At 38.6% G+C, this 27,813-nt stretch overlaps 1 protein-coding gene across 1 annotated transcript; it reads left to right on the top strand.

Annotated features, from left to right (window-relative positions):
• Positions 1 to 256: 256 nt before the first annotated feature.
• On the top strand, positions 257 to 24,950 carry wnt10a (wingless-type MMTV integration site family, member 10a). Its single transcript, XM_075480185.1, has 4 exons — positions 257 to 707; positions 2,313 to 2,578; positions 7,626 to 7,999; positions 22,294 to 24,950. The coding sequence occupies exons 1-4, from the start codon at positions 646 to 648 to the stop codon at positions 22,831 to 22,833; spliced, it is 1,242 nt and encodes a 413-aa protein (XP_075336300.1). The 5' UTR covers positions 257 to 645; the 3' UTR covers positions 22,834 to 24,950.
• The last annotated feature ends 2,863 nt before the right edge of the window (positions 24,951 to 27,813 follow it).

The following is a 27,813-nucleotide window of genomic DNA, read 5'->3' as shown; positions in this document are numbered from 1 at the left end:
CAGTTTTTCTCTTCATCACCACCCTCAGCATCGCTCCTCCGGTGGATATAACTGGTCCGCTTCACACAGGGCGCAGGCTAAGTGTTTCTGGTGTCCTTATCTTGAAGGATCTCTATCCTGCTTTAACGAGGCACTTGACCTCCCTCGGCGCTCTCCTACTCCCCGAGTGACGCAAAAAAAGTGGGCTGGCGAAGCACTAAGAGCAGTAGTTTAGAGGACTATCGGTGCGCACCGAAACATCACTAGTCAAGCAGACTTCATTTAGAGCGCCTATAAGTTCTGTCGTCTCTCTCAGATGTTTTATGAATGCAGAAGCCTCGGAGGCGGAGATACCGGCATGAGTGCGGATGTATTTGAGAAGGAAAACGTCAACTTTTTTTTGTCAAACTCGTAGCAACTTCTGTCAGTCTGTAAGTTGGGAGGTTGAAGAAACTTTCTTTTTCTTTCTTTTTTTTGAATGAGTATCTCGCCGCTGGCTGGCACATCTGGACTCAGGGTTGTAGGAGCTGTCAAGTCCAGCGCTAACTTTTAGCAGGACCTTACCACTTCTGTTTTTCATGCCTAAACACAGAGGCGGAATATTGGAATTAGACTGAATTAAACTCCTCTACATTTTTTCACAACTTTTTGAAACGAGGCACAAAAATGGAGCACTCAGTTTTTAGATTGACATGCGTTTTGGTGATTATCTGCCTCCTGGATAAAAGGTGAGTTTAATTAAGTCATTACATAAAATGACCTAAATTGCACAAGGAAATCAGTTATCAATAAGACATGGTAAATAAATGATTATCAGCTTTACCAACACAAAAGCCAACCTTCATTAATGTAGACCTTAGTAAATGTTGAATAACCCGCACTATTTGAAGCTTAAAGATGATATTAAACAAAGCATAACAAAAAATAAATACAGTATGACACTTTTGTCAACTTTTTAAAGTGATTTTATAGCTATCTGTAACAAATTATTTGCTTCCCATGTACACTGTCATTATAAAAGAATCACCCTCTGCAAAAGCAGTTGTTCTACTCTCAGAGCAGGAAACACAACAGGTAGCAACTGTCACTGGAATTTCAGGTGCACACTGTTCAAAGCCATCTTCAAAGTACCGCACTACCATGCACATGAACAACATGTCATGGCAAGTTGTAGTTATTGATTTTAAAGTAAACCCAAAGCTACTGGTTGCTCTAGGGAGCACAAGGTAGTTCAGGAATGATTTAAGTTTTTTTTTTTTTTTCTTTTTCTAAGACTTGCAGGAGTTACACGTGTTGTAGAAACTGTGCAAAGCGGCGCGTGCGCTGCAGTAATTTTACACTCTTCCTCACACCTGGGTATTTGTGTGTGCATGTCAAAGAGTGCTCGTGCATTAGTGTGCGGATCCGGTTTATGTGTCTTCCCCGAACTACTCGTGCTCTCGACTGCTTTTACTACAGGACTTCGTGTTTTACTCAAACAACCTGTGTTTTACGCGTAATGACAATGAAAAGTGAACCAAAGCACTTTTCAACTCCCGAGCCATCATCAGCGTAGCCTGTGTTTTCCTTGTTACTGTTTCTGTTCCTCTGTGTAGTAGGAAAGAGCTCAGAGACCGCTGTCAGCTGAATTACTGTTGTTCGCATGATTGATTTGCAACAGAGACATTACAGAGTGGAGTGCAGAGACACACCTTATATCCTAGCTAATAAGAAAATGTGTTCCTCTGGTGAGTTTGGGAGGCAGGTGTTCAGCTTTTTCTTCTCCGCGTGAATTATATTTGGTTATTTATGAGGATCGTGCCGAAAAACTGATGGACAGGAGGCTAAAATAAGGCCTGAAATAACACATGCATGTTTTAGAAACCTAATATAACTAATATGACCCTATAGCTTTTTTTTTATTCATTATTACATTAAGCTACTGTGCCTTCACATATCAAAGTTAACTTTAGTTTCTTTTTTTTTTTTTTTTTTTATCATTTGGTAACAACTTGGTAGTATTAAAAACAGAATGAATCTGAAAAACAAAAGCATACTTGCAGATTTGAGAGCATTCTTCCCCCTCAAACTGCCTGCATCTGGAGAAGTTTTTACAAGCTTTAACCTGCAGTATAAGTGTATTTTTTTAGGTTTTAAAGGAATCAACCATCAGCTTGGGGCATCTTCTAGTTAGTGTGGGAACTGAACATCGGGGTCACACCCGAGAAGCATTAGTAGACACCCTACTCGTCCTAACTAGACTTTAGAGCCTAACAAATGTGAGCAGAACAGAAACAGAAGGTTTGAGTTGTGCATTCGTCCTGCCAATAACCTGACCTGTGTGCTCCATGCAGGGTGGACTCCAATGAAATCTTGGGCCTGAAGCTCCCCAACATCGAACCGATCCTGAATGCCAACACAGTGTGTCTGACACTACCGGGCCTGACAAGGCGCCAGCTGGAGGTGTGCATGCGTAATCCAGACGTGACGGCTTCAGCAATCCAGGGAATCCAGATTGCCATCCATGAGTGCCAGTACCAGTTCAGAGGGCATCGTTGGAACTGCTCTAGCCTGGAGACTAGAAACAAAATACCATACGACAGCATAGTGTTTAAAAGAGGTTAGTTTTACAGTCACTGTCTGAGGTTCCGTCTCTTCCTGTCTTGCTGGCATTTTGCATTTTTCCACATAAAAAAATGGCAGAGTTTGGGGAAAGTTGCAAAATACTTATTATAGAACCTTTATCATATGCATCCGATTTGAAAGCCTACATAAAGAGGAAGTTGATCTGGGCTTCAAAGTTGAAATCTCATCACAGGTCACAAGGCTGAAATTTGGTTTTCAGAGTGTGGTTTTCTCCTCAAACACACTTCAATGAAGCACCTTGAAAGGATAAGCTTAGCGAGATTAGCTGGCACAGAGACACAAAAGGTCCTAAACAAGAGATAATATAATATTACTCTTCAAACACAACTATAAAGAGAGATCATATTCCCCTAAAAATTTATCAATGCTGTCTCACAGCACGTCCTCCAAATGGTCAAGTTATTGCTAGTCACCAGCAGCCTGATGTTTCTTTTCTAACCGCCTTACTGCTGCTTCTCAATGTCTATATATAATAGAAAAGATAACTTCAAAAGCAGTTAGTCACCTCCAGATTACCAAACCTCATGCAGATCAGTTTTCTCGGTTGCTTTGTTGTGCTTGGAGCTTTGCAAGTGGGCCACAAAGGATGAAAGAGGATCTTTGGAGCGGAGAAGCCTGCAAATGTTCTCATACCAGGTTATGGACTGGAAAAGGCATCGATTTCTTTGTAGCCCGAGCACCTGGCTTGATAGACAAACGCACAATGTGGCTGGTAGTTTGACTCTTAGGGTTAGTTCACTTTCAGTTTTTCAGAAAGCCAAGACGAACAGTGAGTGTCTTCCTCAAACTTTGAGAAATGTGAAAAACACATATTTTCAATATTGTGGAGAATTGTGGAGACCGTGACCTCTTTCAAAAAGTGGAATGAAATTTGTGATTTTTTATTTCTTCTATTTAACACAAACAAAAGAAAAAAAAATGATATGTCAGATCCTGTTGCAATAATTTATCTTGTGGTTGTACCGTGTTTGGTTTTGTTGCTGTAGTTGAAGACTACATTCTATCATCTCAAAGGGACTTTAGAAAAAAAATCACTACAGTGTGCTCACGCACACCTTCACCCCTCACTGACTCATTTAAAGGCTGTTTGTCATTATTAGTATAGTCAGTTGCTGGTTGTCTGGCATCCCTGGTTTGCCTCGGGTGCAGAAACTTCAAACCACTGATATAAACAACCTCTTTAAATCAGATGATTCATCTGTTTCAAGTTGATACAATCCTTTCTTCAGAAGCTAAAAAATGGATACAAGTTAACATGCTGCAGCCATTATTGCATGTAGCTACTGCAGAGGGACAGTGCTTTCAGTGTGGCATGTTTACAGACATGTATTAGACGGAACTGGGAAGGGCTTTCAGCGTTACTGCCTGTAGAAAAATAACTGACAATCTCGCACGAGACTCGTGAGTGCCAGACTATTATTTTCTTTGAATGTTTATCTATGGTTTTTAAAAGTGTGCATATCAAAAAATCTCTCTCACAAAACAACTGTTGTTGTAGCCTCACCTGTTCAAACATTCTTGCAGATCTTTTTTCATATCTATAAAGTTTATTGGTAGACTATCATATGCTCCTCAATGAAATGTTTATTTTTGTGTCTAATTTTAATGCATCAGATGCAGCTTGGATTTTCTCAGGCTCTGCTGCCGATCTATCTGCTGTTGGTCTCTCATAACTTCTCTGGGCTGTTCATTCCTGCTCAGCTTGCATGAAAAACTAGGATAAAGAAGAACCCAGGCAAGAAACAGACAGACAGAAATTGGTCCATCTCTTTCTGTCTTTCTTTCATTCTCCCTCTCTTCCTCTTTCGCTGGGCTGCTCCTAATGCTTTTACTTCCCTTGCCAGAGCAAGTACTTGTGAATTTGCTCTCAGCACTTTCCCAACTCTCGGCGGCAAAAGCATAAACCTGTTTAGTCGGTTTCTGTAACAGAAAGTGACAGTCTCCTTTGAATCTTTAATTCATTTTGCCACTTCCTCTGCCATCAGTTCAGCCGGGCGTGCCACAGCCGGTGAATTATTTGTTAGATTGATTTGTTCCCAGTCTTCCGGGGGCCTGCATCGCAGAGCCCAGAGCAGAGCAGGGAAAGAGCTAAAACAGGCTTTCTGTATAGGAGGATGTGCCTAAGTGCCATCTCTTCTCTTCCACCTTGTGCAGGTCAAGGTGGTAGGGTGGAGGAGGAAGGGGGGAGGTTGTGACTTAGTGAGTCAAATTATATATATAGTCAGTGAAATCTCAAAAGTTTCTGTGCCTGCCTCTCTCTCTAAAAAAAAAAAAATCTGGATCAAAAGAAAGTTTATTAAACAGTTTTGTGACAAAAACATGACCCAAGATTAGTGTAAATACAACTTTAGGAAAGGAAAGCCAGTATTCAGAGAAAGGAACATCTTTGTTTAGTTAAATCAAACAAGAGAGCTGTGAAAGTAAGTTTAATACGTTTTGACTTGTGGGAGTTTTTTGTGATGAGGAGAAAAAGCCTGCATTAATACGGAATAAGCTTTGGGGCGGATCTTACACTCTCATAGAAGACCCATGGCTGTCTCCCCTTCAGGCCATGACTTTCATAATTGTGCTTAATTTTACAATTCCTTTTTCTTTTTTTACATCAAAGTAAGACCAGAGAATTTGTCATTGTTTTTGCCTCCAACAGCTGTGTGATGTAACACCACTGTCATAAAAACAAATCTCCAACAAATCTCAAACGGGTTACTGTCAAAACTGCCAACCTGTCTAAATTTTAAAAAATCCAAACTGGCTGCAGACTTTAGAAGTTTCTCCGTCTTTGAATCGATGTTCAAACTGCGAAAAAAAAGATGGCCCGATTTGCAACTGACACAAAAATGCTAGATGCACCTAAACCTCCATCTCAGAAATACAGAAAAGCCATGCTGGGTTTCACAAAACACACATAGTTGTTTTCCATTTGAATTGATGAAATGTTTTTTTTTTGTGACTATTTCACAAATTTTCATGAGACTGGGCTTGAATGTGAGGAAAATACTAAACCTTTGAAACGTTTGCATATTTGCTAAAACTTCACTCTTGCCCAGTGTGTGAATCTCTCATTTATTCCTTATTTGGCTGCCTCTGACGTTTTATGTGTTCAGTATTAAGAATGCTGAGCAAAGAAGGTCAGCATGGCAGCAACTGCGTCAAACATTACACCATATCTCACAAAAACAAAACAGCACTACTTTTTTAAGAACACGTTTAAAGAAGGATATAACCTCAAACAGTTCTAAAAAGGGGCAGCTCCATTTAATAGTTTTTTTATTTGACTCCAACAAGCAGCCTGAATCATTTCCCCTTCAAGCACTGTGCTATAAACCCCTGACTGGTTTCTTTTCATGTTTTCTTTACAAGTTTCCATTCTAATCCTCACTGTTTTCTAAACCAGTAAGTGGCTAATAGTGGGGCTGCTTATATAGAACCTGAGGGCACCTTCACAGGCAGTAAGCTGAGATCTAACAACAAACACCACAGAGGGTACAAGTGCAAGTGTTTCCGTCAGTCTTCATTTTTCGATATTCATGGATTCCACAATTGGACATGGATTTCTTTGTCTATATCAATGTAGACAGGATGATTGTGCATGTGTGTCTGTTTGTGTGTGTTAGAGAAGTCTACTATAACATTAGTCTTAAGTATTATGGAGCTGCTCTCTGTACACTCATTACACGTGAGTTGCACTCATTACAAGTGCTGGAAGCAAGTTAGACTTGCAATCAAGGAGGAAAATATGTGTTCTGATGAAAATACTAAATGAGTTACACATTACATGTAGACACAACATGCACACAGTTGTTTACTTAACTCTTCTTCTTGCAGTATGCTGTTGGAGCCAATACTGAAGTGATTACAAGGCAAAAGCTGCAGTATGGCATAATCTACCTCTAAGCTTAGAGGGTACATTGCAATGTTTGATATGTTCAAAATAGTGAAGGGATCAAACTACAGCTACCGTTAAGCCAGAAAAAAAAGTCAGTGACAAAGACTGCTAACAGCTGCTGACAAGATGAAAGATTCTTGTATGACGAAGAGAGTTAGCTCAGATTAGATCTTCAACAATGTCACTACCACTGCTCCTCACTTACATGCAGTAGTTCAACTCTGCACAGAATGCAGTAAGGCGCAGGGTTAAATATCTTGTTTCTGACCAGTAGGACAGACAGAAGGAGACACAGCCCTGTTTAGTCACAATGTGGAACTCCCCTGTGCATCCTCTAATGGGAGTGGTGGGGGTCTGTTCATGCTCAGCTGGTCTTCAGAGAAGAAATACGTAATTGTTTGGAACAATAATTGATATTGATATTATTGTTTCCTCTTGTTTTATAGCAACTGTCTTGCATATTGTTTATCTTGTATGAAATAAAGTATGCAAAGACGCAATAAAGCGATAAAGTGCAAACTCACCAAGCATGACACTGGCTGTCTTTCAGGGCGTTTTAAGATGAGATGAGAGAAAGTGTGCATCTTGATGTTATAACACTTTGAATAAAACAAGTTTAATTGCTATTCATTTCAATAAGAAATACATGTGCAACTACCTCCTTTGTTACAGCATTGTGAAGATGGATCCTTTTAAAGAAAATGCAGTTTTCAGTTTTCATGTCATCTGACAGGCTCATGACATATAGAGGGGTATGCTCTGCCTGCAGGTTATTTGGATTTCTACATCTTACAGTGTATACTTGAAATGTCTCCACAATAGCTTTTAGAACTCATTGCCATATCCTACATAGTCCTAATGTGAACTTTTGCAGAGTTTGCATTTGATGCTTATGTCATTTTGGACCTAGCAGTAAATTATAGATAGTATGGTGTACATTCCAACAACCCCTTGGCAATAGCTATGTTAACTGAGAACATGTTTTGAACTAGACAGTGTTATCACATTTTTATTTTAAACATATTCCTGTCATTCCTTTCCAAAATCCTGTTTCCTGACTGTGGTCCTTCTAATAATCATTTACTTCGACATCAGCCTATATCACACAGTTTCTACCCTCTTCTTGTACCAACAGGTTTCAGAGAGAGTGCCTTTGCATATGCTATCGCTGCAGCAGGTGTAGTGCATGCGGTGGCCAATGCCTGCTCCATGGGCAAACTGAAAGCATGTGGCTGTGACGAGAAGCGACGTGGGGACGAGGAAGCCTTTCGCATCAAACTGCACCGCTTGCAGCTAGAGGCCATCCATAGAGGGAAGGGCATGGTTCATGGTGTCATGGAGCACTTCCCTGCCGACCTGCCGGGGCCCCAGGACTCCTGGGAGTGGGGCGGATGCAGCCCTGATGTGGAATTTGGAGAGAAGTTCTCGCGGGATTTTCTGGATGCCCGAGAGACCTACAAAGACATTCATGCTCGTATGAGGCTGCATAATAATAGAGTTGGAAGGCAGGTGAGTGTTTTTGCGCATCGCTGTTTCAGTTCAGCACACTGCACAATGAGATCAGCTTCAATTTAACCACATCAGGCCCATACTCATATTACATTTTTTTTAATAGCTTTAGCAAAACAGTGCTTCGGATTACTTAAGGTATTTTGTGGCTGCTGCAGTAGCTTTACCAGAGTGGTATTGGCTTGGCAAATCTACTTTCATCTGGATGTTGATCCCTACCTATGACTAAACACCAGGATAAATTTGCAATTTATAAAAGCCTTTACATATGAATGTGTAAATCAGTTGATTTGAACCACTTGGATCACTGTATCCATATAACTTCTTATTTTCAAACTTAAAGAAGCCTGTTTCAGACACTTAAATGTATGTTGATTTTGTCAATGTCTTCAGTTAGCAATGCAACAAACCCATCTGGCTGTTGGTGGGTCTAAAAGTCTAGTGTTTGTCTTATGAAACTGTATATGAGGCATGTATGTCCACCATGATGTAAACCATTGGTTTGTGGACTCCTGTTTTGAGGCCTTGACTTTGACATTTGGTCATCACTACCTTGGATTTTAGGAGCCAGAGGTGACATGCAAAGGATCTGTTTGAGAAAACAAGAATACTACACATATCCATTGACGATTGGCCACAGGGCCTACCTGTCACTCACAGCGGCAGTTGTTATAAATTGAGGAAACAGCTCTCTAGACTAAAATGTAAAAGGCCTAAACATGTTTATTTCTGCTGTGAAATCAGTTACTGTAGAGCTCCACGGGACTGATTTACTTTTGGAACCGAAAGGGGCACTTTGAGGAACTACACTTCTGCATTAAAAGTCTTTTAAACAGGATTTTTTTTTTGATAGATTTGATTTGATGGCACAAAACAACATCTTTGAAAATGGGGTCGCCCATAACAAAGAGACAAAGTTTAACATCATTGATTCAAATCAGTGAGAGCATCCTGGACATTAATCCACAATTATGCTTGACATAATGGTTATTGTACAAGTGAATTGTGACAGCAACACAGCACCATAACTGCGTATACCAGGAATTCAGTGCACTATTCTTCCAAAAAAGTAGGCATAATCACTCTGACAATGACATCACTACACCAGAAGTAATACAGGAAGGACATAATATACACACAAACATACAGTAACTTCACAGTTCCACTTTCTCTCTTTTACTTTTGATTTTTTTTTGGTATTTGTTGCTTTTGTAACATTTACATTCATTGTTCCTTCTTGAGTTTTGAAAGATTGTACAGATGCCTACAGTAATCTATTTTGCACATCTACCTTGCAGCTCAGAGTAATGATGATACTCATTGTCAAAAAATTGTCAGAAAACAGCACAATGTGCATTGTTGATGTAATGATTTGATTTTTACATGACATTTGTCACATCCGAATGGCTATTTTTGAACTGGGCACAATATGTAAAAGTTGCAGTAGAAACCATCTTGATATATTTTCCAACATTGTTTTGATGTCCAGTTCTGAAGGTTTTTGCCTTGGGCAACGCAAGAGAAAGATGTAAATGACAGTGATAAGCCTTGGCAACATCCAGCACTGTGGTGCCACAGAGACAAGAAGCAACCGTAAATTGCTCATTGTTCCCTGTTTCCTCCTGAGTAATTTGGGCCTGTATCTTTTCATCAGTTTACTTCTGGTTTCCTTGATTATGCAGACAAAACACAAATGTGAAGTTCGTCAGCCGAATGCAACAACAGCTGGCGTCCCTGTAGTAGTAGCTGCAGTGGTAGAAATAGTCATACACGCGGTGCCGGTGACATAAGTTCCAATCAGTGCTGTGGACATGGGAGTAAACACGGGTGGGGGCTGACATGACATGACTAATAATGAATTATTGAGCCAAGGAAATAGAATCATTTTTCTTTTGAGACCTCCTCGTTTTGTTTAGATGTGGTGAGTAAGGTCCTGAAACAGGGTCACAGTATGCTAACGTGTATGTTGTTTTTAATCCATCCCTCTTAATGCCACAGGCTTCCATGTAATTAAATATTTGGAGATAGCACAATGACTTACATATTGTCTCACAGCCAACACATTCCAGGTATAATTGTGCTTTGTCTTTGCTTGTCTTTTTGCAGCAACAAATCCAGATAAAATGCAACTAAACAAGACACTGAGGCCTCTCTGCTTCTGAGAAATTGTATTTTATATATATTGTGTATATATCTTGACTGTTGACTTTAAATAATGCCATTTTACAGGAGCATGATGACAAACATAACAATAGCTCAGAAACACAAACTAAAAACTTGCCCCACTCAGCTTCATTTTGATTTAAACTTGGTTATTTTCAGAAGGATATATTGAAAGACTAATTATTGGTTCTCATACTTTACACTATTCTGGGTGTTAGTATACTAGACCGCATATTTGTATCCATAGCAGCACATGCACCAATCAACCAAGGGACATGTTGGCTCAGAATAATCAATTAAATTAATCACTAAAACTGAGCTCCAGCATTGCTTTCTGACTCAATCTTGATGGCCTCTGATGACCTTGGTAGAGTTCCAAGCTAGTCTTTTTCAACTGACTTATCTGATTTTGTTGATCTGATAACTGTAAACATCTCCAAACTTTAACCTAGACTGGAGGGGAGGATCCCTATTATGTTGTCAAACTTACAAAATGGTCTTAATATGTGATTTAATGGAGAATGGGCTTAATTGTAAAAGTTTTCAGCGCAATACCACCAGCTACTGATTCCCTGATCTCCAGATTTGTTACAGAGGGTTGTCAGTGATTGCAATTCAATAGAAGAAGTTGTTGTCCTAACAGAAAAACTATAGCTCTTACCTCTTAAATGAAAAATAAACAATAAATAACGTGTTGGACATCCATAAAATGGAGTTATTTCTGGAAATGCCTGGTATGTTATGTTTAGGGAGATATTTAGGGAGATCTCCCATCACATCTTTTTTTAAACAGGCAAAAACTATATTTTTTTAACATTACTTGAGGTTGTTTACATTTTTACCAATTCCATTCACCATTTATTATTCACATGATTTCTTATTCTAAATGTGAATGGAAACCCAGAGTGTGATGTGCAGAGTCAATCTTTTGCCAGAAAAAGGTATAGAGGAAAAGAACTGAGGACAAAATCAAGGAATGACGGGAGAGACCAAAAAGACGAAGGGGGGATGACAGTCAGAGAAAGGCGGGGGAGATGAAGAACAAACTTGTGAGTCATTGCAGAGCTGTTACAGTAAAATACCCCACATCTTATGACTTCAAGTGTTACTGAAAGGCCCAATAAAGCCCTATTAAGACCTCATAGAACACACATACATGTGCACACATGGATCCGTGTATCAAACAGAAAACCCTGACAGGTGGTGCCTCAAAATAACGCCTACCCATCTCCTCTGTCTTTCCTCCCACCAACCCACCACTACTACCACTTCACCTCCCTCCACCCCAGCCCTCCCCTGCCCCACTCACTCCTTTCAGAGAAGTAGTCTTTAAGCAGAGGAATGCGGTGGTTTTTTCGCGGGGTGTGCATGTTGCCTCATGCCCACCCCAGGGTTCTCACGGCGTCCCGTCTTGTTTTTAGCCCTAATTAGTGACTGCTGGCAGTTTGGAAACAGATGTTTAAAACCCTGCAAAAGATTTTAGACTTCAAACAGTGGGGCGGAAAGTAGAAAGAGATTCGCCCTTCCTTCCCTCCCTTCTTTCCCCTTTTTTGCTCTCCCTCCTCCAACTTCTCTCCAGCAGGACTTGGAACGAACAATATATCTACAAATTATGTCACTACATCAGTAACACCATACGTGTAAAGTACAAGTTTACAATTACTAATCTGAAATATTGACAAAGGTAAAGTATTACTGTAAAAAAACACATGCATTTTTTCAATACATGGATTTTTTTTCAAACTTAGGAATTTATAATACTCAAAATGTTTAGAATAAATTCTGTATATAGATTAACTCCATTATATATTATTTTCCTGCAAATTCAGCCTCTGGTGGTGCCATTAATTTCCAGTAAACATTTATACAACCGCTCAATAGTTATAATGAGCACTTTTGATACAATGAAACGTCATCTTGTAATAAATCTCTTGCTTACAATTTTTTACCTCACCTCTCTAAGTATTCTCATCTACCGTTTAAAGACCACACTTCAAAATGCTTGGCACGTTTCCTTTTGTTCACGTTGCAGAGCTGAGAGCCATATTGAGGTTCTGTTGAATCCTGTCTGTTCATTAGGCAGGTGATGACAATGCTTGGCTATGCAAAAGTCTGCTGTCTTACTGGCAAGCATATTCTGATAATTACAATTTACTATCAGGGCCTGACTTCAGGGGAGTAATGCGAGATGGGTTGCAGCATTTCTGGAAGGAAGCTGTCCATTTTACCCAATTTCACCCCTCCTTTTATATATGTACAGTAAGTACTGTGCAAAAGTTAAGCCACCCCTCATTTTTGTGGATACTGTCTGGCAAAATGAGAAATAAGTGCAGTGATTGAAACATGTAAAGATAAATGGAAATAGAGCATATAAGGTGCAAACACAGTTTGTACAATTTTATCAAACTTGAAAGTCAATATTTGGTTTGAGCACCTTTGTTCTTTAACACAGTCTGAACCCTTTTAGACAGGCTTTCTTGTAATTTCTTGAAGTAGTCTTCAGGAATAGTTGTCCAGGGTTCTTGTAGAACATTCCAAAGCTCTTCTTTGGATGTTGGCTGCCTTTTGGTACACTGCTTCAATAATGTTGAGGTCCGGGGTCTGGGGAGGATTCATGCTGGATTTTGTTTCAAATTCTTAAGGACATCACTTTTAGAAACTGTTCATCTGCTGTAGATAGTTTTTTTTATGCTACCCACTTCTTCTTTTGTTCTCCATTCGTCCATTTTCCTCAAAAAGTTTCCTCAAATTAACTTGGTGAAAAATGCTATTCAATATCAGTCAAACTGTGTTATCTTTCACATTTTTTTGTAGAATCAACTAAAGAAATGGCCACAAATTATATGGCTTTGTGAGGGGCTACATACAGTAACAAAGTATGTAAAGATGGTTGACTCAATTGTCAACTCAATGGTTGAAAAAAGCACCAGTACAGAATTAAATGTTTGAAATATTTGCCCTGACACTCCAACTACTTGTCAGTCAAATTCATAATGGTACTTATGTTTTGGGTATTTTGTTGATTTGGGTTGAGCTTTAGTAGTGGAAGCACAGGTTCAGCATTGTGGCAGGCTACCATAGAGGCCTGATTTGACTTTTAAAGTCACAATGAAACAACAATTCCCCTTTTTCATAATTTATGTTATACATGTGATGTTTGGTGGACTATTTAGGCACAGGATGTTAAAAAAAAGGGACTTTAAATCTTGGAACATTGCAAAATGAGTTAACAAAGATGAAACAATATACAAGACGTTGTAGAGGATAAACCTTGTTCGATCAAAAGAATGAGTAAAAAGACAAATTGTATTGTAATGCAAAACTGTTTGCAGAGGAAATAGCTGGTGATTAAATTCAACCACATTTGTCTTGTTCTTGGACAAACTGGAAAAAATCTAACAATCAAGAACTAACATTCTGTTTGTCAAATCATAACACTGCCCCACCAGCACTCTCAAAGATTTATAATTCAGAATGAATTTGAGCAGCTCTCCTTCAAGATCCACTCAGACCAGCATTACTTCCAGATCCTTTTACGGCTAATTGAACTCTTTAGCAATGATAAACTGCTCTTAAGAGGCCATTAATGGTAATTCATTGACTCAGAACCCACATAAAAAACAAAGTGTGTTGGATCACAAAGCATTTGTGCTGGGTTAGTCCTTTGCTCCTCAAAGGCCATTTAATTTAATCAGAGGTGTGCGGAGCATTTCTGACAATACAGAGGAACGGGATCCAATCTGTATGTATCCAATGTATGCATACGCACACATAAAAACTAAAGCCTTTACTAACTTCTCTGTTTTCCTTACGCACACGCATAAGTAGACATGTGTATATACAAGTATAAACAGTGGCAAATGTTTCATAGTAAAAGCTCAACAGGTGGAACTGCTTATGTGGGTAATAACATTTTATTAGCCTCTCCAAATGAGAGCTGTAGACACTGTGTGCAATTAACAATGAGTAAATTCCGTGCACATAGACACATATACACACACATTCTTATGTAGTAAAGCTGTACTCTGTGTATATGCATTTGTGCAGTAATTGCACGTCATTGTGCTAGCGTGTGTGTTTGTCTGCGTACGCTTAGCTGTTCTTTTGAAGAAAGGCGTTTGATTTGTTTAAAGTGATGTCTGGTTTTAATGTGTTGCTGTGGGATTTGTTTGTGTGCTTTGATATCGCCTCGGCTTTCTGCTCGGCTTTAAGGCCCTTTAGTAGATTTGCTTTGAACTGACAAACTCAAGGCAGCAAATGGACTAGTCGGCTGCTTATCTGCGAGAAGGGTCGACTATGGGACACGCAGACATTAGATTAGGATTTCCCCAAATGTGGTTAGCGGTGATGACACAGGGATTGGCCAGTGATTAATTTCAAAGCACCAAACAAAACAGTGAATAAGGCATAGATTTACTGGTGCAGTTTAGATGGTTATTACTAGCAAGGGCATCGTTTAACTTCTGTACTTCCATGTAGTGAACATATCGTATAGTTGCAGGCAGCATATGTTTTATTGTTAAACAGGAAATCCTTACTGTCTGAGGTGACACATTTGACAGTGAGAACACAAGAGAATGTTTTATTCTTCAAAGAGGAGTTACAAGCAAACAAAAATAAATTCTCATCTGATCATGATGAGTTATTTCTGTTGCAGTGAATCATGCCACAGGATTTTCCCAATGCTGTTGGTCATCACCACCCGCTTCGTAACTGCTGAGTCGATACTGAGTCAACCAAATCTTTATATATAGTGATAAAACACCTTTGGCATACAGCGTCCTGGATCACAATATGTGTTACGACATAGCTGGAGCAGGCAAGTGCATGCAGGAATTGAACTGCCTCATTAACTTTCTATGTTCAAGAAGAAAAAGAAATCAATGTAATTTTTGACTATTGTTTAACTGGCATGCTACAAAATATGTCGAGATAACTACAACTTTTATAGTTCAATTCTGATTTTGGATCTTGGTCGTATGTCCCTGCAATTCAATTTTTTTTTTAAATTTTTTCTCAGAATCAAATTGTGGTAAGGTTCTGATCTTTAGTTTATTTCATCTACCCCTCCGCATTGCACAGTAGTCTGGGTTTACTTTTCCCTGGTCTCCTGTATCATGTAGCTTCCACTACTTGTCTGCCACCAATATGTTGTATTTGATCTCTGTCTGGGGTTGTTTTATAGATGTCCCTGTCTACTCTCTAAGCCCAATAAAACGTGCCAGATGTTTGCCTTAACTATGAGCCACAACTGGCTTCAGAGCAATTACATCTCAGTTGTGTATGTACAGTGTAAACTATAGTGTATATTAACAGACTTCCATTCATATATCTAATAATTGATGTGTCTAATGCAGATAACCAGACCATTGGGATAGTTACTCTAACTAGTTTGCGCTGCAAAGCTTTTCGGTTATACACAAATGAGTAGCAAATAGGAGTAATTACTAACAGAAAGTGGCTCAGTAAGGTGTTGGGCAGCAATGTGGCACAAGAAACGCTTCTTAGCATCACATCACATTAGGTCATTTAGCTGACACTTTTATCCAAAACAACTTACAGGTGAAGCATAGTATTCAGCTTTCAGTACAGCATGAAACCTTGGCCTATTCATTAAGTTCTAAATGTATTTCAATGTATCTAAATTACAGAGAACAAGAAGAACTGGTGCAGAAGAGTAAAGTGAGGGTAGGTTGGGCATGTCAGGGGCTTCCAAATGTTAGGAGAGGAGATGTTCAAAGAAGAGATGAGTCTTCATAGCGTTAGGACATTCCTGCTCAGATACCATCTAAAAGCTTGTTCCGCTATAAGAAATAGATTGTAAAATAGAACTGCATATGAGATGACAGTCTGAACTGAAGGACTGGTACTGAGTGATAGGTAACACTTTTGAGTGGAATGCAGTGCGAGACTTTGTGACTGAGTGTAGCTGGGTACAGATCAGGCAATCCCTCTGTTGGTAAGTGTTAGTGACTAGAATTTGATTCGGACAGCAGTGGGTAGCCGATGGAGTTTGATGACTAAACACGTCCTTTTTGGCTGATCAAACACCAGACAAATTGCCTTGCTCTGGACCATCTGTAGCAGTCTGCTTAAAAAAACATTGCAGCAGTTGAGGTGAGAGATAATGGTGACCTGTACAAGGAGGTTGGTGGCATACTGTGAGAAATGACCCAGTTTAATACTGTTGTAAAGTGAAAAGCAAAATGACTGAGAGGTAGATGAACATGATTTAGATGATTTCAGTTTAGTAGAGGTTAAGTCACCGATCCCTGTAGTAATGTCAGAGAGACATGCTACAGCATCCAAAACTCTGCTGGAGGCATTGAAGTCTCATATAAACAGTAAAAGACACTGTAGTCTGGACATTCTACTGTAAATGTCCAGTACACTTTTTTCTCTTCCTTTAACAGGTCCCCTTTTTGCATTATGGATTTTTGTTTTGACTAAAATTAGACATTTTCTCTGGTTCATAAAATAGCGTATCTTACTCTTCTCTAACTGTGGCTCTGCTTTTATTTATCATGTATCACGTTGCTGAGGCAGTCAGTGATTATAGGTACATACTGTGATCTAATCACTTTGTAATACTTATACTTCTAATATTTTTACCTTGCACCTTGTGATTTTAAATATTTCGGTATGTTTGTATATTTGATTTATATATTAGTTAGTTTTACATATTTGTTGTACATTTTTATAATCTTTTCACTTTATTTAACAGCTTTTATCTACTGTTTTCTACTCCACACATCTGTTAGCTTGCTCCAAACGATATCTCACTGTACTTGTATAGTGACAATAAAGACTTCTACTATCTACTATCTACTATCTATATGGAAAATGATGTGTGATAACACCCACACACACACCTCACACAAGAACCCTTTGTGCATCAAGCTGTGTTGGGACGGCAAAGATATGACCCAAAGACCATGTCCTCCTGTCATCCCTTTTTCCATCACATCTAAATTTACTATACACCTCATCAGGGTTCATTCTCGAGATCTACAACTTCCTGTTTTCACAGTAAGTGACTGTATCATTTGTTTGCAGACAAACAGACAGACACAACAGATTCTGTTTTCTCTCAGAAAATTTTTCTAATGCTCTTAATTGGGAAATACACAGCTGGAATAAAGGAAAAAAATTACACTGTCATCTTAGTCAAAATATGATCAATTGACAGTTGAATGACCTCAGTACTTTCCTTCAGTACTGGAAAAATCATTTATCATGCACTTTTGCCCTTGACTTTATTTCCACTCATGTTGTCTTCAACTGATGCTCTTTATCATCTTTGTCAGGTGGATCAGACCACATGTCTTATTGGCAGACCACTTCTAATGGAACAAGAGCAGACAGCTTCCTTATTTCCGATCACTTGTTCATGGTCTGAGCTGTACCTGTTTGGCTTTCATCTCCATGCCAAGAGAGTGTTTCCCACACACATAAAGCACATTTCACCTGCAGTTATTTTCTTTTGTTGAGGTTTTAGGAGCTTGCAAAGTCAGAGAGCAGGGTGTGCAGCACATTAACGGTATGTTTCATGAACAAATCCAACTTGAAAAGGAACTAACAGATGTTCTTTCTTTGATGATAAATTTGGTAGAGGTGTGAAATCTTAAAGCAAGTGCAACCTATATGCAAATTAACAAAGAAGAAAAATTTTTTAGGTCTCACCAATCAAGTTTAGACTTGTTTGAGTCAGAAGGAGAAATAAGAAGTTCTAAACCTAACTTGCTATGCCAAACAGAATAAATCAAAGTAATATGATACAGCATTTTCATTTTGTTGTGGCATGTGTTTCACTAGAAAATGACCTGTCCCGCACTCGGTAAGCTCTGTTTCTACACCTGACTGCTTTACAACTCAAAATCTTTTGTCATTTTAAAAACAATGAGTCAGAAACTGGAAAATCCTCCCTACCAGCAGTGGCTAATGTATGACAGTCAACAAGGGTCTATTGCATCCTGTTCATGGATGATCTGGGCACACAGCTGCCTTCCCTGAGCCTGGTCCCGCTCCCCTTACTATGGGGGAGAATTTTTTTCATTTTAACATTGTAATATCTTGACCCAACTTCGTTTCCAATTGAATATATTATAATGGATGTCAATATTTTGTTCAAAGATGCCACTTCATTCATTCTTACAAATGTTTAGCCTTTGGCACACTTTTATAATAAATCCGACCAATGGCTTTCTCATGCTTCTTTGTGTTTGTGCATGAACACAATCTTGTTGTGTAAACTGATTTATAGTCTTGGACTTTATTGGCCAAACTTGACTTTATGTTGCTTTCCCACACTCATGAATGGGACAAAGTAAAATAATCTTAAAGATATTTCAGACTGTTTAAATGTTAATTGACTGAATTAATCCAATTTAATTAATCTGATTTAATATAGTCAGTTTAGGGTTTATGGCGTGAAGTAGTCATTTACAGCTGTGCTTTTTCCAGTGATTGGAAATGGAGAAAATTGTATTTGCTCCAGGGTGCATCATGTCAAGGACATAGAAATTAGAAAATAGAAAACATAGAAAATTGCTTGGAAGACCAGTCCAAACGCCACTAGTCATCTATATGTTGTGTCTGCCTCAGAAAAAAATGTCATGCCTCATAAAAAATAATTAAAATACTCTAATTAACCTAAATACTAAATATTTTCAAAATGTGCTGAAAAGTTTTGCATATCTTTTAGAAAGAAATAGCTCTGTAGCTGTTTTTACTGTTGTACAGTTCTTAGTAACCCCTATCCTTCTATGAATGTTCCATCAAACAGTAGCAATGTGGATGCAATTATGACTCCTAGGTCAGTTTGTGTCTTTTAGGTTTAAGTGGGCTGGAGCGTTGCATGATTACAGACTCTGCTGTGTGTTTAAGGCCAGTACGTTTGTGATTTTGGGGTTGCTGCTGCCTCTATGTAAAACCTGAACCAGAAGCTGCAATCTGAACTGCAGTGCAAGTGCTGTTTGAACTGTTATAGCGTTGTTTACTATAAAATCTTACAGCCTCTAGTATCTACTCGCCACAGATCACAGCTCCTTTAAACTTTCTTTTCAACACTCTCGATAACAGTAGAACTCTGTTTATCCAAAATGTGCACTTACAAGTCACTTTCTGTTTCCCAAACATGTTATAAACAAAAAAATGCAATGATGCAAATATTTTGCATTCTTTTTCTTGATTATTATAGTATGCCATCTAAGTGGTTTTAAGCTTCAACATTAGTTTTTTAACATTTAATTTTCACAAATACTCTACATTACTGGCAAGTTTGATGAGTGTTGGGAGGATAAATATTCGTCCAGACATAACCATTTATTAACAAAAAAACGTATAAATTTGTCAAAAAAATCATTCAAATTTTCTATCTGTAACTCTATGTTAATATGCACAAAACAGTAGTTCAGCATTTTCACAGCTCCATAGATTTTGTGACGATGCTTGACGGTATTACCAGCCATGGCAAAATGTGGTCCTGAAAATGCTTACACAACATTGCAATTGTTTTTGATACCTTCACCAAACCTTACAGGTGTGTAGTTAAAATGAAAATGAAGATTATGTTGAAAGAAATGAGTGCGGTCCAGTCCACCCTAAATGAGTACACTGCATTAAAAAGAAGGATGGCTAAAGGACTCATGACCTCTTCCCACTTTCTATACTACACTATTTTTTACATCTCTTTTTTTCTGTGCATTTTACTTGGGCATTTGTTCTTTAATCAGCCACAACTGTAAGCACTTTTAAATCCAGGTTAAAAACATTTCTCTTTCGGTGTGCGTATGGTTGAGTTTATATCTTTCTTTTTCCCCTCTTCTTTGATTGCTTTTAACTGTGTTTTTAATTTTTATTCTATATTTTTTTCTCTTTAAATTGCTGGTTTATGCTGTTCTCTTAAATGCCTTGTCTTTATGTAAAGCACATTGAGTTGCCTGTGGTATGAAATGCGCTATATAAATAAAGATGCCTTGCCTTGCCTTGCCTTAATTAACTGGATGAAGTAGTGTATTAGAAACTAAATCATGCTCCTAAATCTAACCAAGTCGGTTTGTTTACAAAGACACTGTGTAGTCTAAACCTAAACAAGTAGTTGTGATGACTAAACAGAACAGCGGACAGCAGGTGAAAACAAAAGTTAAAAAGTGAATGAAAAAAAAACAAGGAAATGGAAAAAATTGTCATACCTGTGACTTCCCCCCTTTCCCTCCAGCCACATTATTAGGACTTCGACTTGACTCTTGCAAATTTGTAAACCCTCCAGAATAGCATTTGCAGTGTTTGAAGTTGGTGTCTGTACATTAGTCAGGAAGTGCTTGTGGAGGACAGCTTGTGTGTATCTCAGAGCTTGGGGCTTTGGCAGAAAGGCAGTATCTGACACCCTAGGAATGAGGACAGGGTTGGTAATTTCTAAACATGAAAAATACTTCTACTTACTACTTGTAAGTTGCAGACATAGTCAAGTCGTTACAAGCACACACACACACTTACAAGCTTGTACAGCTATCCTCATTGGGACATTGCAATGACTTCCATTCATTGTGGGTGCCTAATCCTAACCTTTCCTATTACCAGATAATACATACATGTCACTATGCTTCTGTTCTTATATTGTTATCCCCAAAAAGTTGCAACAATTGTTTAACCCCTTCACGTTCCTACGTCTCGCCCGGCTTAAATTCTGGGGTTTTCCTCAGCCCCCCTTTCTATGTACCTGCGCATGTTATACACTGTTAGAAAGCTAAAGTTCTTGAGATTCTAATGATTTCAAAATTTCCGGATACAATCATAACTGTAGACACAGTATTCCAAGAACAGATATAACTCCATCAAAAACTGTCCTGTTTCGTTGGCCGGGGTCCAGTTAATGTACTTCAGTTAAACACAACAAGTCTTACATCCGTAAAGACACATAGTTCGCTGCTGCAAACTTTCAAACTTTCCGTCAGTCCATGCCTCTACTCTAAATGGTTCAAGAACAGCTTTAAATTTACTTTAGGTATGCCTTTTTTTAGGCGTTTTAGGCAAAAATTGCTGAAATTTTAAGGGGTTAACTCTGTGCAAAGTAGACAAGAACATGGGGGAGGTTCATATTTTTTGCATGATAGTAAATAGCTTTATTTTCATCGCATGTTTAGAATGTCTTTAATGTTCCAGCCGTGTGTGTGTGTGTGTGTGTGTGTGTGTGTGTGTGTGTGTGTGTGAGAGCGTGCGTGTGTCTGTATGTGTGTGTGTTGATAGGGGTGGCAGCAGTAGCATCTGTCAGTACTCTGGGTGGCCTGGTGTTCCTGTTGGTAATTGGATCTTAGAATTTAGGACTGGTGCTGATGGATAAACACACACCAACACACAAATGCACACACATATACACAAATGCATAAACCCATTACTGAGATGGACAGGGCTCATGCCATATAGGATTAGTCTGTCTATATCTCTGTGTGTTTATGTCAGTGCACCAATGACAGGGATGGATGGGTTCTGCAGTAGTGCTTATGCTCTAACGGGAGGTTTTGTGTTAAAACATGCAGATGCTGACATTTGTCACCAAAAATCACTCTTTTAGACCTTGTGAAAGAGTAAAATTGTGTGACGGGTCATGTTCTCACCCACTGACTTGAAGTACACTGAGCCTTATTCAATGAAGTGCTTTATGTTGATAGGCAATGTGGTTTAATTTAGCAGCATTAAACCATGAGAGAAAATATGTTAATACTATAGTGCCCTGATGCCTAATGTGCTGCTACATGTGGGTCATGCTTGGAGTCATATCTTGATGCCAGACGATGAATTATGACTTATTACTGTCTGTTTGGGTAATGCCTGCATCTATCGTGTTATTTGATATCACCATGTTTAACAACATACTCAGAGTCAGACCACCTGGATTTCTCAATGTGGAACAAATATTTATGCAGTTTTTTGTTTCATTTAGTTCACTGAAAACCATGTACAAGTTGTTCAGTACATACCCATATTGAACTTAAAATGCAACTGGTAATCAAGAAAGTCATTAATCCTTCTCATTTTCTTTCCTCCCTCCCATCACCCCCTCACCTCTGCCTACTTCTTCCCTCCATCCCACTCTCTATTTTGTCTGTCTGTTCTGTCCCTGTGTCTTGCAGGTGGTGCTTGACCACATGAGAAGGAAATGTAAGTGCCACGGGACGTCTGGGAGCTGCCAGCTGAAGACCTGCTGGCAGGTCACTCCAGAGTTCCGGGTGGTGGGCTCAATCCTCAAAGAACGCTTCCACATCGCCACACTTATCAAGGCTCACAACCGGAACACCGGACAGCTGGACCACTCCCACCATAACCATCACAACCACCACAACCACCACCACCATCACCATCATCAGCACAACCACAACAATCACCACCACCACACGCATCGGCGGCGTCCCAGCATTAACGAACTGGTGTATTTTGAAAAATCGCCAGATTTTTGCGAGCGGGACCTGGGCTCAGACTCGGCAGGCACGCAGGGCAGGATCTGCAACAAGACCAGCCAGGGGATGGACAATTGTGAGAGTCTGTGCTGCGGGAGGGGGCACAACATTCTGCAGCAAACGCGGAGCGAACGTTGCAACTGCAAGTTTCACTGGTGCTGCTATGTGGTCTGTGAAGAGTGCAGGATAACCGAGTGGGTCAGTGTCTGTAAATGAAGAAACACACACACTTAAAGATTAAATAAAAGAAAAGAAAGAAAAAGACATTTTTCAGTCCAGGCCATAACTTAAAAAGGGGAAATGACTGTTATATAAATGCCCCAATATTTTTTTGCAGTGGACTGCAGTTTTTCTTTGCAGAAAAGAAGGGCAAGGACAGCAAGATGCAGTTGAGCCAGTGGATAGATAGATGTGTATGTCGGTAAAGAGTGTGCAAGTGCAGGATAAGAATGGAGCTGCCACAACTCAGAGAAGTGGGATGTGCACTGCTTTTCTCTTCAGACTATGGAACATTAATAATTTCGATAAATATTTTAAATTAAGTATATCTGCTTACATACATCCATCCAATGAAATTCAACGGAGCAAAGAGGAACTTGAAAGTAAAATTGAAAGAAAAGTTTCCTGGTTAGAGCCAGGTGAGATCTGGATGACACTTAATAAACTGGTTTATTCTTATGCCATACACTAAAATGATCTCAACCACCAATATCATCTTACATTACAGCATAGATACAGCCTTGTAAGACAACATCTGCTATGTTTCTTATCTACTTCATAAAGAGACAATATACAGTATTTGAGCACTTACAGTTTTGTACCTTGTTTAAGGGCAACCATGAATCTAAAATATTTATTACTAGCAGCTGTCATAGAATACAGCATTTTCAGCTGACATTTAGATGTATCAGTCAATGTTAGTGTGTTGTATGTAATAAAGTGTAACCCTGTCAAGAATCATGACAAACCCTTAAAAAATACAGCTGCCAATTTTGGTAGGAAAAAAAGAGCTGTGTCTGAAATTGAGTCTTGGAACAGACTGAACTATTTGAATTGCAAGGTTGCAACAATGGGATGAACTTTGAAACTATAGCCTCTGTGCAGTGACTACAGGAGTGACAACCTAATGGTTGAAGTTAAAGGTGGTCAAAAGACTGATCTGAAGCTCTGATTATTGGTGCTTCTCCCTGGGATTCCTCATTTCACACCGTCACAACTGAAGACATCTCCTGTCCTCAAAAAGAGGATGTGAAAAATAATTTACAGAAATCGGTGTCAAAGTACCACTTCTATACACCACAGCATTCATTTTGTGGATCCTCCTCAAAAATCACTGAAAACCACTGAGACACAGGCTCGTTCCAATGTTTTCAGACCCCTCATAAAAGATGACACATAAATTGTCTTGAGTTAAGTTGTACAAAATGTGCCATGTGTGGTTTATGTGATGTGATACTTGATGTAGGAGGACGGTCAGAGTGCACAGTAGACACTCATCTCACATGTCCACTTTTCATCTTCAACATGATCTGAACAGCACTGTAAATAAAAATGAGTAATGCTGCACAACCGTCATCAGTAGCGTTGAAGTGCCTCAGGAAGCTGAGTGCACAGGAACGGGCTCCAGTTGCACACACTATAAACATACTTAAGAGACATCAATCAAACTGTTTCCTGTTTTGTGATGCAATGTGCTGTGTGCAACACTGTAAGCTTCTTCTTTTACATATATATACATATATATATATATATATGTGTGTGTGTGTGTGCGTGTGTATTTACACTCACCCTCTTCACACTTCTTCGATGTGTACTACAGGGATATTCTGATGTCAACTTCAAAGTATATAAAGAAGAATGTTGATATGGATTTCTGTCTATGTACATTTATAAGATCATATTTGATCTCAAGAAACTTGTATGAGTAAAGCTTCTTATCAGATGGTGTAATTTATTTTAAGCAAATGTGTTTCCATGTTGAAACCAGAGGAAAAAAGAAATCTGGGATTATGTTTTCAGTGTAACAGATCATTTTGATTCTGATAAGTAGTTTGCACATACTAAACTGTGTCCAGGTAAACTCTGGGAAGATATCAGCAATATGCATTTTTTCATGTGTTAAATGTTATGTATGTTTGTATTTTTTATGTTTTAATATGGTTATTATCTAAGTTATTTTATTTTTGTGGATAACTTAATATTTGTAAGACAATAAAAAAAAGACCATGTTAACGACAGTGGCTTTAATGTGATAATGAAATACTGCAATCATGTTCCACTGCAGTGGGTACAGGTATGTACATGCCTTTGCAATAATTCAGTGGTAATTCACCAATAAACCTTCTCAAAACAAAATTTAAATTTTGCCATTTTTACACATACTTTGTGGAATGAGGGGTGCCTTCTTGAAATGTACTCAGAAAGTGCAGACCTCTGACGAAGCCAAGAGTCCATTCTTGACATGACATGTCTCTATCTTGGGAACTCCCACTGTATGACCAGATACCAGAATTATTTCTTTATTACAAAGTTATTAACAGCTTTTAGAAAAAAAAAACACATTAATGCTCATTACAGAACATTCTGCTAGTCAACTGGAACATATTTTTTTGTGTTCTTTTAAATGCAGTCCAGTTCTAAGTTTGGTTTTGATAGATTCAAATTTTGTTGAGATGTGACCTCACCTTCTGTTTAGCAACTTCTGCTGATTTAAATGTATTTGGAAAATTTCCGAAGAGCCAAAATTTGTCTGATACTCTTTGTGAGGCTCAGACCATCTACAAATTTTATTGAAGTTGAAGTTATAAAAAGTACCCTTCATTACCCTTCTTTCACTGAGGAAATACTCTCATCGCCTCCCTCCACTGTTGATTCTAGTCATACTTAAAACCTGCCTGTAGCTATCAGTGGATGATGCTGACTGGTAAGGTACAAGTTGCCATGGCGATCGACATTTGCCAGCATGGAGAATTTCATGAAAATTCAGCTACCTTGTGAAGTAATATTTAAGTTGCAGATTCCAGTCCATTAAAGTTTGTATAGCCTACATTTGTCCAGGTAGCCTACACAAGTCCAGGTAAAAAGAATTTAGATAACTGAATAAACAACAAACTGTGTGTCAGACAGTATCTGCTTGAAACATGAGTGGAAAAAAGACAGGCGTCTTGACAACTGTAGACTTTTTGAAGAGTTGGAAAAATGTCGGGGAAAAAAACTGTCGAAAGAGCAATTGACTGTGCCAACAAATTCAGCAAGAAGAGTTTTTTTCTTTTTTTTAATTTATTACTTTTGATAAGAGAGTTAAATGGATTGTTGCAATTCATAGAGACAACTGGAATCCAGACTTCAAAATGTCAATTTGCAACACTTTGTGATCAATATGTTGGATTTCTGATTAAAAAGTAATTTTGTAAAATATTTTGGCAAACCTAGATGGGTTATTCATTATTTCCAATAACTCTCTTCTTGGTCTCCATTGTGGATGAGGATTAGATGTGAGCTAGTCATGACAACTGATGAGTAACATTTACAGTTGTATCCTGTCAATGAAATTTGTGCAGAAAGGGACTTAATGTTTAAAGTTTGCCACAAAGAACTTCAAATGAAGTTTATTATTGAAGTCAAATGCCAACATCACATTGAAGTAAGTAATGGGTATCTTAACCATTCATTTATGAAACACATTGAGACACTTATAATCCTATAATAAAATCTTTATGAAATTATTTAATACGAACTTGACCGTGTACAACTAGATTGTCAATTGGGGTCTTTGTCAACTTAATTTTCTTTAATCCTGCTTTGAAGTACAGCCAGGCGTCCATTCCTTCAAATGCCTTCAGCCTTTGCCTTGTGAATTTTCCTCGTGAAGAAATTAGGTACATATGAATATCATGAAACCTGATATCTGGCCAGATGTTAATGTCCTTGGTCAACAAATTCTTGGGTCGGTCGTAAAATCCCTGTTGAGACCAGCAGCCTTCAACTTTGATGATATTCACTTGTTTTAGTTGCCGGTGCCATAATTAGCAGTGGCAGCAATGTTGATTGTTTGACCACTGAGGGGGTGTGTGTAAATGGAGCAGTGATTTAGGTGCATATCTTCAATAGTGTGGTTCATTTGAGCTGGTCTGAGATCAGCCAATCAGCGTCTTGAGCAGACACGTCCCCAACGTCTCGGAGCAGTTCACACTGCTCATTTTCCAAGATTTTGAAACTTCTTTTTACTAAGTCATGCATGGCAGAATGGTTAAGAATGTCTTGTAATGTGACTCAGAAAGCATACGTATTTCTGCTTTACTTTGAATTTAACATTCTTGCAAATTTACAGAGTTGAAAGCATGTTGAATTATCCATTACCAGTATGTGTTTGTTATCCATGAGTGTTCAGCTATTGCTGGATCACTCTGATGCTGGCGGAAAATAAAAATATATCCTATATCTACGTTGTATAATCTTAACAAGATCTTGTGTGTCTTTGAATCTTAAGTTTTTTTTTGTTTTTTTTTTCTTTCAGTTTTGTATTCACTAAATGTTCAAATGATTATTATGAAAACATAACAAAAGGTAAGGAAACAATCCTTATGACACAGGGTTATAGGGTTTAAGTTTGACATAACATGAGGGGGAAAAGTGTTTCTTCAAAGAATTAGACAATTAGCAAAGAGTTAATCAATAAATATCTGACCTGCAGGTAAGAATGTGTTTAGAAGATTTTATTTCCTTTTTCTGCAGTGACTGAAAAACCCACACAAAGGGACCACATTTGGAGTTGCTAGCCTGCCTATTGTAATTATAGTTATTATAGTAATTACTTTTGACTGTACATAGGCTTAATGTTTTCTTAGGAACCTTAAGATATACCCGGACCAGATAAGACCGCAAGTCTGTGGTCAAGTGTAGACCCTCCCTTACCAGTTGCTGCTTGCGTGCAGAGAGAAATCCTGTGGAGTGTCCTGACTCATTTATTTATTCTGTGCCCTGAGGGTAGTGATGAAGTCACCAACTCATGTGCAAGAATGCAAGAGATACACTTTCAAAGTAAACAGATGTGAAGTAAAAAGGTGCCATTTCGGAGTCATGCAATTCTATTCTTATCCAAACATACAGCTGGTGTCTGGCGCACCATCTGTACATTGGCTTTAGCATGCACGGTGCATCTTTCAGTGCTCTGATCTAAGTGAAAAAGCTCTTCAT

The sequence above is a fragment of the Odontesthes bonariensis genome, chromosome 12, assembly GCF_027942865.1.
Source record: "Odontesthes bonariensis isolate fOdoBon6 chromosome 12, fOdoBon6.hap1, whole genome shotgun sequence".
In the NCBI taxonomy this organism is placed as follows: Eukaryota; Metazoa; Chordata; class Actinopteri; order Atheriniformes; family Atherinopsidae; genus Odontesthes; species Odontesthes bonariensis.
Note: the sequence above shows the minus strand (reverse complement) of the source record. Positions and strands in the feature narration are given on the sequence as shown.

Coding starts and splice junctions, on each gene's coding strand:
- wnt10a (XM_075480185.1), top strand. CDS start 646: ATGGAGCACTCAGTTTTTAGATTGACATGCGTTTTGGTGATTATCTGC. Junction 708..2,312: donor ATCTGCCTCCTGGATAAAAG/GTGAGTTTAATT, acceptor TGCTCCATGCAG/GGTGGACTCCAATGAAATCT. Junction 2,579..7,625: donor CAGCATAGTGTTTAAAAGAG/GTTAGTTTTACA, acceptor TTGTACCAACAG/GTTTCAGAGAGAGTGCCTTT.